The sequence below is a fragment of the Plasmodium gonderi genome (assembly GCF_002157705.1).
Source record: "Plasmodium gonderi DNA, contig: Chr12, whole genome shotgun sequence".
NCBI lineage: Eukaryota > Apicomplexa > Aconoidasida > Haemosporida > Plasmodiidae > Plasmodium > Plasmodium gonderi.
Window position 1 is genome coordinate 91,638 of NW_021628937.1, and position 13,701 is coordinate 105,338.

The 13,701-nt window shown below is 18.6% G+C and overlaps 1 protein-coding gene across 1 annotated transcript; it reads left to right on the forward strand.

The window, feature by feature from the left end:
• Nucleotides 1-11,332: 11,332 nt before the first annotated feature.
• On the forward strand, nucleotides 11,333-12,390 carry PGO_120130 (variable surface protein; the record flags this gene model as incomplete). The annotated part of the gene is made up of 3 exons (XM_028688810.1): nucleotides 11,333-11,347; nucleotides 11,482-12,108; nucleotides 12,235-12,390. The coding sequence occupies 3 exons, from the start codon at nucleotides 11,333-11,335 to the stop codon at nucleotides 12,388-12,390; spliced, it is 798 nt and encodes a 265-aa protein (XP_028544611.1).
• Between the last annotated feature and the right edge of the window lie 1,311 nt (nucleotides 12,391-13,701).

Here is a 13,701-nt window from a genome sequence, read left to right on the forward strand (position 1 = left end):
TACGTATAATAGGAATATACGTAAACGATGATTCGTGAACTACGTTTATCATTATTTTTTATATAAAATAACAATGATTTATAGCAATAAATTTATATAATTATGTAAAATAAATTGATTTAGATAAGTAAAAAACACAAATTTTAACAGGACAAATATTTATATATTACTAGAAAGGACTCAGTAGTATATCATTATATCTGTATTAAAATGTTTAGTTTTTTCGAGAATTAATATTTCTACGACACGGAAAAAAAATTTATATGGAATTAAAAACTAATTATTTTGTAATATAAAGGATTGCTTTAACACTTTATGGTATATTATATATTGATCTATCCTCAAAATTCTGTACTTATCTTCCAATATATGTTATTGATGGATTAATAATTTTTAGTTTGCTATTTTATTTAATGATATAATATTAATAAAATAAATTTTATTCATATCATTGTTTTATTTCTAAAATATACAGAGGATAACTTAGAAAAATTATATGCTGTGTATATTAATATATATGTTACATATATCATTCTATATTATCCTTACACATATATGTATAATAATTATTTGTTTTTGTATTATATAAATTTATATAAAATAATAATTCAATAACAGAATTAACATAATATATATGTATTAAAATTAAAAAACATATTATAAATTCTATGTTAGTATTATTCTACATCTAAGAGTCTAATAAACTACTACTAATTAATACTAATTATATATATGCTTAATATTATAATTACGTGATGCTTATGTACAAATAATTTTATAAGAGTATAATTATTCTTTTGATATCTAATTAGTTAATAAATCACTTTTCATCTATATTTATATTCGTATTTCATTCATTATTTGGCAAATTTAAATGCATATATAGGCACATTTCATTATAATAAATATGCATATTATAGGCAGATAAAATATAAACGGTGTTTCTAAGGATAGTTTAATATTTTATTAAACAAAGAATCATATGGTGTTTTCACAATTAGAAAGGATGAGTTTATATATAAAATAGGATAGAGTGTATTTTTCATCTTTTGAGTATTATGGGAATTGGATAATATAATCCCTCATGAATATTTTAATATAAAATAATAATTAAATAATTTTCTTCAAATATATAATATGTTTTAATATACTAGACTATATTCTAAAATGAATTTAACGAAATTTATTCTTATAGCTATTATTTAAAACAGATATTATAATGTATGATTCATCATATACATATACACACTATATAGCGTGTATAATATATATAAAATATGATCTTCTTTTAATGTAAAAAGCATGTACAAATAATCATGAAACCAATAGATCCACACTTTATCTCGTGAATACTTTAAAAATGATCACATGTCTTTTGAAAAATTAGAGATATCTCTAGATTTATATTTTTCTACACTCCATATTTAAATGTTTTAAATATTCCAATGCATTTATAATGTTACAACATATAAATACTATTTCTTCAAAAGACGTATAATATATTCTTTAGAATCGTAGTTAGAACATAATATTATTTATTATAAATATTTATATATATTGCAATGATATAAATTTTTATTAATTTTATAGTTATATATTTACATAATACATTAATTTTTTCCGAATTTCCCAATATTAAAGAATATATAACTCAACATTATCAGTAATTTTAAAAAATTGGAAATAAAATTCAAACAAATTTAATCGGGATTTACTAAATAATACAAAACAATATATATTAATATAAAAATTCTCTACATAATCAACATATACAATATTTTAATATTGTAACATTGTAATAAATATATGCGCAAATAGAGCTCGATAATGAAAATATATATTTATTATGTATTTATTTAACATTAATAATTTGTTAAATAGTAGATGTCATGTAAAAAGTATATTAATTTAACTTCCATACTATATATGTATAATTTTTAGTAGATTAAAATACCATAAATATAAGACTAAATGGTATAAGCAATATAGCTCTTGCTAAGCTTAATATTGTAAGCAGTGTAAATACATATTAATATGCTGGTTTCTTTATGGCTTCACTATTCTTATAAGAAAACACCTTGGAAATGTAGGATAAATTTTAAGAACATATTAAAATTATTGAATATGTTTCAACTATGTATTAGGAATTATATATACGCTATATTCTTTCATATTTTTATAATTTTATTAAAAGAATTATGTTCTCCATGTATATGCTGCTGAGAAACAAATGCAACAACTATTGTAGAAAAGTAATTTTTTCATTAAATTATGTTCATAAATATATATAAATATAAAATATATATTATATTCTAAAGAATATAAAAGAAAATTAAAGATAATGGAAAGGAATTAATTGTGCATTTCGCTTCTATTTTTTACATTTAGTGATATATTTACATATACTAAAATATTACAACATGTTAATGTGAAAATTTGTGTATTGAAAACATTATCAAAGCATAATATAAATACTATACATAAATATCTATAAAAGAATAAATTGGAAGTAGTAAAAATTAATAAAATTATCCTAGGTGGATATACTCAAGCTTAGAAAATTAATATAAATTACGTATATTTATTTTATATTAGATATTCAATTGAAATTTTTTATAAGCAAATGTTTCATTAGTATAGCCTAAGATAAATATATATTTTACACAGTAATTTATAATATTTATATAATATAAATATGAATCACTTAATGTTTAATAGAAGAAAACATGAACAAATTTGTTCAATATATTTTGTTACGCATTTTAAAATATTGCTACACTATAGCATGTATTATTTCAATAAATTTTCCTATACAAAACTAATGAAAAATGAATTAATACTAATTTCTAAATTTATACACTATATTAAACATAAAATTTTATGTCTTATATAATAATCATTTATAATAATATATAAGGAATATTATAATTCCAAGTTCTACGACAAAAATTAAAGGAAGTATTAGAATTATCATTATGCCCTTATATATATTAATGATATCTCTATTCCATCATTATAACCTTAATCTTATTTTTCTTCTAAATATAATAAAATAATGTTCTTAATATAGAGTGTCGCTTAACTATGTGTTCATGAATTATAATAATAAAATTATATGATAATATTTTTCTTTTAATTCTTTAATATATATATCAATTACTGATTATCAATTTTACAATATTAGGAATTATTTGTAATAATATACTGTACATCTAATACGCTAAGTGAAAAAATAATTTGCATATATTTTGTTATATATGTATTATATTTTATTAATATATATATAATATAATCGTTTTAAAATTTGGATATAATAATGAACTAATTTATTTAACATTTTTTTATACCCTTTATGATATGATTCTGTTTTATTGTACCTATTTACATACTTTTAATATTTGATTATGTTGAATTCATTTTTAATTTAATTTTACATAACCTTGTGTCAAGTAAAATTTTATATATTTAATAATATATTAATAAATAATGAAGAATATTTATACCATTATTTGGAGAAATTTCGAATATATTATAAGTATTTAAACGTTATTAATCATTTAATTTCAAATGTTTGATATTACTAAAGCAATATTATAAGGCATTATATATCCAAGATTTTTCGTCTTCTTACAATCCATATATAATATGAAGAAATTATTGTTTTATATGTAATAAAAAATAGTAACAATACAATATTGATATATTTCTTTTTAAAATAATTATAATATTTTTAATAATTATTATAATATAATAAGATAAGTATATTTTTCAATTATTCATTTTCATATTTCTGTACTTCAAATTAATAATATAATGGCGTCCAAAATATTATTACCTGTGTTTACAAATAATGAATTAATATTATCTTCAACAATATATTGTATATTTTGTATTAATACACCACTAAAAATGGGGATTATATGTCTTTAATATATATACACTATATAATCTGTGGGTTAGTAATACAAAATATAAGTATAATATAGTTGTACATATGAAAATTCAAGTTGTGATAATAATTGTATAATATATGTATAGTACTTTGCTAGTTATATCATGTAATTTTATTATATAATATTATTAAAAAGGTGTTTTTGTTGTTATAAAATGCGCTAATAATTTATTTCGAAATATAATTTATATAATCATCCATATAATATATTTTATTACTAAATATATTACGCGCTCTTAGGTTTACGACATAAATATATTAAATTTTAATACTCATTCATTTTATTATAATATGTAATGACATAATTTAGAAACATAATATTTAATTTTTACATTATGCATCACTTTGTTTACATGTCTAATTACGACATTTCCTTGTTTTTATATACATATAATTTTATAACTTTTTTCACAATTCAGTTATTTTACAATTGGTAATTTTAGATAAACTAAAACTTAATGAGATATTTTAGTGTATACTATAATTATAAATTTGTCCGAGATGAATAATTTATATTCATTCTTTCATAATCAGAAGCTAATACAGAAACACCATTGTTTGTTAAAGAGCAAATATATTGTATATATTTCTTTATTAAACTCTTCGTCTTATATTTATTATATAAAAATGATTTTATAATAGAATACTATATATTAAAGGTATAACAATAGAAAATATGTTATATATGAATAATTGCCATGTTTTTAATATTATATTAGTTTATATTTTATAGAAGTTAAATATAATATATTTTTTTATAATTATTATATTACATTATATAAAAAGAAAAATGTTGAAAGTATTATCAATAAAAGACAAAAACAAGTTGAAAAAACTGTTTTAATTGGCGAAGCATAGTTCTTACTCTGTAAAGCACTCTTAGGCGCATCTGGGACATGTTTTTCTGCATATAGCCATTCTTTGAATGATGAAGTGATATTAGATTTTTCATCGCATTTGGTATAATTATCTTGATATTTATCCTTCATAAAACAGTCCGTACAAAAAATTTCTGGACCAGAGTTAATAGAATTAACACCTATTGATGAACAATAGGCAATAAGATTACCCATAAGACTCGTAACATCAGTTATACTAAGAAGTTCATTCATTATAATACCTTGGCACTTTTCCTGAAAAGATATAAAAATATACAAGAAGAATTAATAATTTATTATGCTCTCATAAGAAGAAAGCTCATATAATGTATAAATGCACTATTATTTATCAAAAAAATGTAGTGCCAATGATAAAATATATAAAATTGATATTATAACTTTTGTCATATTTTCAGAATATAGTGTTTATGATTCAAAGATTTGTTTTAAGATATATGGAATGAAATTTACTGCTTATTTTTTTATTTATAATATTTAAGGCTATTTTAAAGACATTTATAATATGCATTATATTATATGTATTTTTTTTTATGTCAATATATAAAATCATTAGAATTTGAAAAAAATATATATTGTGCGTTCTTATTTATATGTGAGTTCCATCCTCTCTAGTTATGAATATTTTATAATTTCATATTATTATTACAAATATATGAGATAAGTATAAGGGTATAGATATATAAAAATATTAATACATTATTTATTTTATTTTTTTTCAAAGTAAACATTATATTGAATATTAATTTTTTCTATATTATGATGTGTAAACATATGATTTTTGTATATATATAATATTGGTTATTATTTATTATGAAGAAAATGATTTGTCACCTTTACATTCCGTTACTTTTGGTACAATTATACATGTCATAATTTAATAAATTTATAATAACAAAATTATTTAGTTATAAAATAATATTATTCCTTATTTTATCAATATTGTTATAAACTAAGGATTTTGCGAATATATAGTAATATATTATAGAACTATTAAATTTATAGTAACTAATAGCTTATATAATTTTAATAATAGATATTTAATATTTCGAAGATACGATAATATTTAATTCATATATAAGTTTTATAATTGTTATATTATATAATATCTATTTTTTATATGAAATTTTTATTAACGATTTTATATAGTAATTATTATATACGTTTGTCAGGAATTTTTTTAGTTCATAAATTATTTGATATATTTTTTTATAATTCATGTATAAGCCATTTTGGATTAATGTGTACATTATAGGAAATAATGAGAAAAAATAATAAAATACATTATTCGTTGTAATTATGTTACATTAGTATTAATAAATTTTATTTATTCTTCATATCTTATATATAATTTAGTTATATTTATCACAATATTTAATTTATTTCATTTTCGAATATTTAAATTGAAAATATAAGAATAATATTTTTTAAATGAAACTATATTTTAATAGAGTCTATAAGAATTTAATAAAACGTAACTTTTGTTTGAGTAATTTGAACTGAATGAAAATATATAGATTCATTATATATTCTAATATTTCATATACGTTGATATTATTTCTTTAAATTTTTATGTTATTTGTAAATTTTTTATTTATTCATTATGAAATAATTAATTTTATAAAATATTGTTTAATCAATATCCATGTATTACATGATATGTATTTATATCCATTGAAATGATCTTATATAAATATTTATGTAACAATCTCATAACATAAAAAAAATTATATTTTTAAAACCTATAAATAAATTATATATTAAAAATATTAAATCATATTTTTATAAGACTATGTCATACACAATCCTATTCCAGCATTAAATGTTATATAAAATTTGCATGTTATTTGTCATATATAAATTAAATGAATTAATATTACAGTTTATATTACCTTTATAATAATATTTCGAAATTATTGAAAACTCTAACGCATAAGTCATAAATGTAAATTTATTCTTAAAATAATGTGTATAAATAAATTTATAAATTCAATCTTTATATTTAACCTTATTTCGCATTAGTAAGTGTTAAATGAGGCAGAACTAACAAAAAGAATGATATAGCAAATCATTACAGATCTAATCAATATATATATAACATATATATTTATTTACATTTTCGATTCACAATAATTTTTAATATATATTCCTTCTTATATAAGCAAGAATGGATTTGTTCTTAAGACCCTATGATAGATTATAGGCAATTAAAGGACTGAAAATATCTCCTTGGTTAATATAATTTCCTTAATTTATGTATAAGTTCTTTTTTCATATTGATATTATCATTTAAAAAGAAAATAATTTTATTCAACAAATTTATTTATAATTATATTTAAATATCTATTATTTATGGTAAATATATTATTATAAATCATGGGGATTCACTAATGCGTTAACATAGGAATAATTATATAAATATATCTTTCTATTCTCTATGCTTAAATGTGTTAATTTATCAGATTACACTACGTTTGTTGAAAATATTAAAGACATAAATTGTATCATATTAGAAATATTCTTTTGTTGTAATCATAACTTTTGGGTTATTAATCTATTAAAAATATTGAAGTAACAGTATTAAAATTAATTATCATTGCATAAATTGAATCTTTTATATATAGAAAATGAATATATATACAAAACTCATTTTTCCATATATTATTTAATTTAATCAAAAAAATACATTTGCAAAAATATTAAAAGATTATTATATTTTGGTTCTAAAACAAACATCCAATGTTCTCTAATAAAACGAGAAATTATATTTGAATTCTGTATATAATAAAAATATACAAAAAATTATGACTTAACAAAATCTGAATTCATCAGGTAATATAACATATATCAGAATTAATATGTTCCAAAGGTCTAAATTCTAAACAAACTCATTAAATGATAAAGATTATAAATGCTTAATAATAAATGGGTGCATATAGACAATAAAAAATATTCATATGGAAAGAAAAGGGGAATAAATGACGATTTAACAAATATCATTGATGGAAATATTTAATAAATTAAAAAATAATTTTTAGAAAAAAATAAATATATAAATGAAATTAGAAAAAAGCATAAGGAGAAAAATAATGAACACTTTCAGTATATTGTGACCCTTTATATGATGATGCTATTTAGAGTGAAATATTTTAAACATACATATATGTACGCAATATATTCGAAATAAGATTACATGTAGTTTACATAACATAATGTGTGTTGTTATGGAGACATTATACTAAATTTATCATTTACAAACATTTGCGAAGAAATTTTATTAATTCAAATATTTTTAGGATATATTTTTCACATATAAAATCATTTAGAGTTGAGATAACAGGAAAATAAAATATTTTATTAGTTCTTCATATAAATGCAGATATATTTCTTAAATAATTCATAATTACTGAACGTAATTATTACAGAACATTTTTTGATATATATAAATTTAAGGTAAAAATAGTTAAATTTTATACAAGTGTATGTTTTTATGCATGAACTAGAATATTTAAAAAGAGCCATGAATGTATTATTTTAAAAATACCATAGAGTAGTATGTCCAAATATTTGTCTTCCAACTAAAGAGGTAATATGTCTATTACAGCTACATTTAGAGAATTATTATTGTTATCCTTAAACTTTTAATTTTTTAAAAGGAAAAAATAATACTATATTGCAATTATTATTCTCAAGCAAAAATACATAATAAAATATATTTTATATACCCGCTCCTTATATTTATTCTTTTTATTTTCTTTTTTTTGCATAATATTATTTAAAAAATATTAACATATATAATATGTATATATGTTCTTTATTGTTATTAATTTTCATTAAGACATTTATATCATATTTATTCATAGGATGAATAAAATGTTTTAGAAAAAATATTATATTTATGATTATTGTTAATGTACTAAAATATATATATTTAAATTAATGTACGTTAAATTCTTTTTTGTTAGATTGATATGTAAAGAATAAACCCAATAAAACAATGTAGATGTTTATTATTTATTAAAATAGGTATAAGTAGGAAAACATTATTTCAACGCAATTTTTTAAGATGTATATCTTGTTATATAAATAAAATCCAATATAATAATAGTACAAACTTAAACAAATAAATTTGTATATTATAAATCATAGGATTCATAAATGTTAGTATATATCCACATATATAATTATAATTGCTATATAGGTTGTAGGACTTCAATAAAAGCATTTAATGGATTATATTCAAAGGACAGCACTATGTACAAATATAAACACTGTATTATACAATTTCTTTCATATATATTTAATTATATTGAATGAATATTATTTTAGGGTTGTATATATTATTTATAAAAATTATGGCATTATAAATGTGTTATTACATATCTGATAAAAAATATACAACATTGAAATATAGAGATTATATATAAATTCTTATAATGCTATAAATATAATCAGTTTAAATATATTCAAGATTTCTTTTTATGAGTGTATGTATATGTAATAATTTTTTGCATATAAATTTGTATGAATGCAAATAACACAGAAATTATTAGTGAATTTTAAAAAAATTTCACTTTTTTAACCTGTTATAAAATAATAAAACCATATAAAACTATTAATCATATGTAAATCTAATATAATTTAGTCTGATCTAATTAGGGCTATCATAAACTTTTTTTATTGAATACTGTCTTCTTCCGCAATGTGATGTAATTCTCTACGACTAACCAATACGTTATTATAGAGTAATAGATTATTTTATTAATTAAATATATATTGTGATAATTTATGTTTTATATGGATCAATTATATTTTTAATTTATGTACATGGATTTTCTCATGAATTATTTAGGTGCAATTGTTATTTCAATATAGTGTATACTTGCTATGTACATTTTCACATTAGTATGTGGACTAAATTTTTCAATTCTATAACTTTTCACATTATATAAACATTTATACAATAAAAAACTGTCCTCTAAACAAAATATTGTACCATTCTCTTGGATCAACACAATTGCACACTAATAATATTCTAAAAATTAATATATTATGAGAGTGAAGATACAGAATTATTAATAAAATCAATATTTACAAATTTAAGACTAAAAAAAAATAAATCTAAATAAATAATTATAATACATAATAGGCGTAATAATATAATACACAATTTCATATATATTAATAGAATTAACTAAAAATTGAGATATTTGCATTGTGCAAATTTTTATAGTTCATTAATATATTAGGGAAACTAATGCTTAGTATAAAATTTTATATAATGTATAATAAATAAAAATATATAAATTTCAATGCTATCACTTATTACTACTTATTAATTTTATATAAGATTGTATAATGATACATTTTGAATACAATATATTTTATTATAATATTATATATAATACACAATAATTTGAATAAAAATTACGTTAATGGGGGAAAAAACTTAATGTAAATAGAAAAAATAAATAGTTTATTTAATATACTATAAATTAATAAATTAAATAGCTCCTAGTGATAAAATTTTTTTCCCTATATTATCAATCAGTTACTTTATAAACACTGGATTAAAAATTATCATGTAAGTACTAAATATATAAAGATAATAGGATTATAAGATATTCAATAAATATATAATTATACATAACATTATTTTATATAGTAAATTATATGTGCTAATAATGAAAAATATAAGAAACACAAATATACAAAAAAAAAAATATATAACACAGATAAAAATATATATAAAAATATTACTGATTCAATGAATTCCCTATTACGATTTATTATTATAAAAATATAATAATTATTCATATTAAACAAAATAACTAAAATAATATAAACAAGCTAAAATATGTAATATGCACATTATTTAATATATAAATAATATTATTATAATAAATTTATGCATCGATATCAATACCAATTTTTGTAACATAAAAATAATATATAACAGAATTAATATAAAATAAAATTTAAAATCCTTTATAAACAAATTTAAAACACAAAAAAAAATAAGTGAGAATCTACACAAATAAAAATGAGAAGGAATATCAAAATCTATTAATCCAGATAATATTATGTGAATATGACTAAACCGTAAACACTAAAACGCAGAACCTGTATATATAAATATGTTATTTAGAGAGTTAATATAAGTACACAAATTCCATATCTCAGGATAACAATATTTTATTATTTTTTCTTTTGTATATTTATTTTTTATTTTAATATTTTTCTTCATAATAAATAATAATATATATTATTTGACAAATATAATTCCTATGTTCATAGACGTATAATTATTTATGATCTCTATCATGTAAAAAAATTTTATATAAATATTTTAACATTTAAAGAGGATTTCATTGGCATCTAACACAATTAATCTTTTTTTTTTTTAAATTACATATATATATATGTGTTCATAATTTTTTTATTATTTTTAGATTAGCAAGAGAATTATGTTCTATTATCTGAAATGGAAGCAATTCATGTACTATACTTTTAATAATATATGATATTCAATAATATTATATATACATAAATATATACGATATTTCAAATGGACAATAATAATTTGATAAGCAAAATATTACGATTTATAGACGCTCATTATTTTCTTTATAGTATGGATTAACAAAACATTTTCCTAAATGTAATAAGTATATTGAAGAATATATTATAAAGCCTACATATGAGGCTAATGCTTGTATTAATGGTCAAATTGCTGCTATGGGTTTAGGGAATAAATTCGATAAAAAAAAAAGTAATGCAGCATTGTCATATGCATCTATGATAAAGGGAAATTCCAAATACGTTTCTAAAGAATCCCTTTGCCTTTACTTATATTATTGGTTAGATAATGAAAGTAAGGAACATCATATTACTCAGATTGATAAAGATAATATTTATGATAATTTAATTAAGATAGGAAATAATAATGTAAATATATGCAAATCAATTATGTATCAAATAAAAAAAAATAATGAATTAATTGAAACAATCAAAGCAATACATGACATTTATAAAAGTGTTTATATATTAAAAGATTATTGTGAAGATTATGATTATGATAAATTATGTTATGTTGTTAATGTTTTTAATAATGAAGATAAAATGCAAGAAAAAACTAACTCCTGTAAAGATATTAAACCTGTAATACAGACCATTTACAAAAATAATACTATAGTTCCAATTATTATTACAATTTCTGTAATGTTGATAATTCTTATATTTATTTTTATTATTATTAAGGTTAGTTATTCTATTATATATATATAAGTATAGTACTAGAAAATATCTATAAATAATTTTAAAATGTATAATTCTTCATATAAAAGCTACATTTGGTATACACTTATATATTTCATAATGACATAGTTTATCCCACACCGTTCATATATGCACCGTTTAATAAGAAGAATAATAAATAAGAATTATAATATAAATGATGAATGGAATATAATAAAACCACCTGGAATAAACAGTTTTAATATAGATGATTGCAGATACGATATACTATACAATCGTGACTAATTTTATCATAAAATATATTCCTGGAAGGAGCAATTTTGTGTAAGTTATAAGTATTCAGGCCATTCCAAAATAAATTTTTTACAGAGATGAATAGGAATATATTAATTTCATAGATCAGATACTATAAAAATTAATAATAATAAATAGATATTTTAGAGAAAATATTCCACATGTATCATATTGTTTTAGTATAGTACATACAGGTGCGTTCTTGTTAATACATACTGATGAAAATATGTTTATATATTTATGAGAAAACAATTTGTTAAATTGAATACTATCTATACAAAATAATAAAATATAAAACTGTATTGTGTGTAAATTCATTTTTTGTAGTAAATATATAAATTATTTATATTCTAAGTACTAACGCACCTTTCATCTGGAAGTTATATACTTCTGTTTGATAAAATTCGAATTTATTGTATTCCATTATAAATAGTGTGATATATAGTATATTACTGTGTATTTATGATATCTTGTTGTAATTAATATTATATAATTATCATAAAAAATGCTATTAAAAAATTATAATGTGCTATTTCCCACATATATTTAAGCCATTATATTCATCAGTAATTCCAATACCGTAATGAAAAAGGTAATATTATAATACTACCATATATAATATATACATGATATTTAATTTTTGAAATTGTTCTGTTTACATTTATATGGCCTCTACAAAAAAATATATTTATATTTTACCAACATATTTCATATTTCTGTAAGTGTTTTTATTCTATATATATTATAGTGAATATAATTTCAATTTATATATTGATTGATTACATTAAAAAGCTTATTATATTGTATTAAACATTGTCTGTATGTTTCCTTCACACGTAACAATTAGAAGTTAAAATTATATTTGCATTTTTTATTTAATAAGAAACATAATGATTCTTATATTTCGAGGACATACATATTAATTAATTGAAACGAATTATGTTACACATGAGAAATGAAAAAATTAAAAAAAATAATATATATATAATGTTTTTTGTTTCATTAATAAATTTATTATTAATAGGATTAAATTAATAAATTTGATTTAATTATTACGCAATGAATAAAGCACGTGATGATAATACAACAGAAATTTGAATTCTTATGTACTCAAAAGAAATATCGATATAGATAAACAGAAAAAAAATTTGAATTAATACATTTCATTTTCAACATAATGCTTCTTACTTAGATATTTTTTAAATTTTATTTTTCTTTAGAGATAAGGTCACCCATAAATTATATGATATATATTAGTACGATTCTTACAATTATGTTAAAAAAAAATTGTTATAATTATAA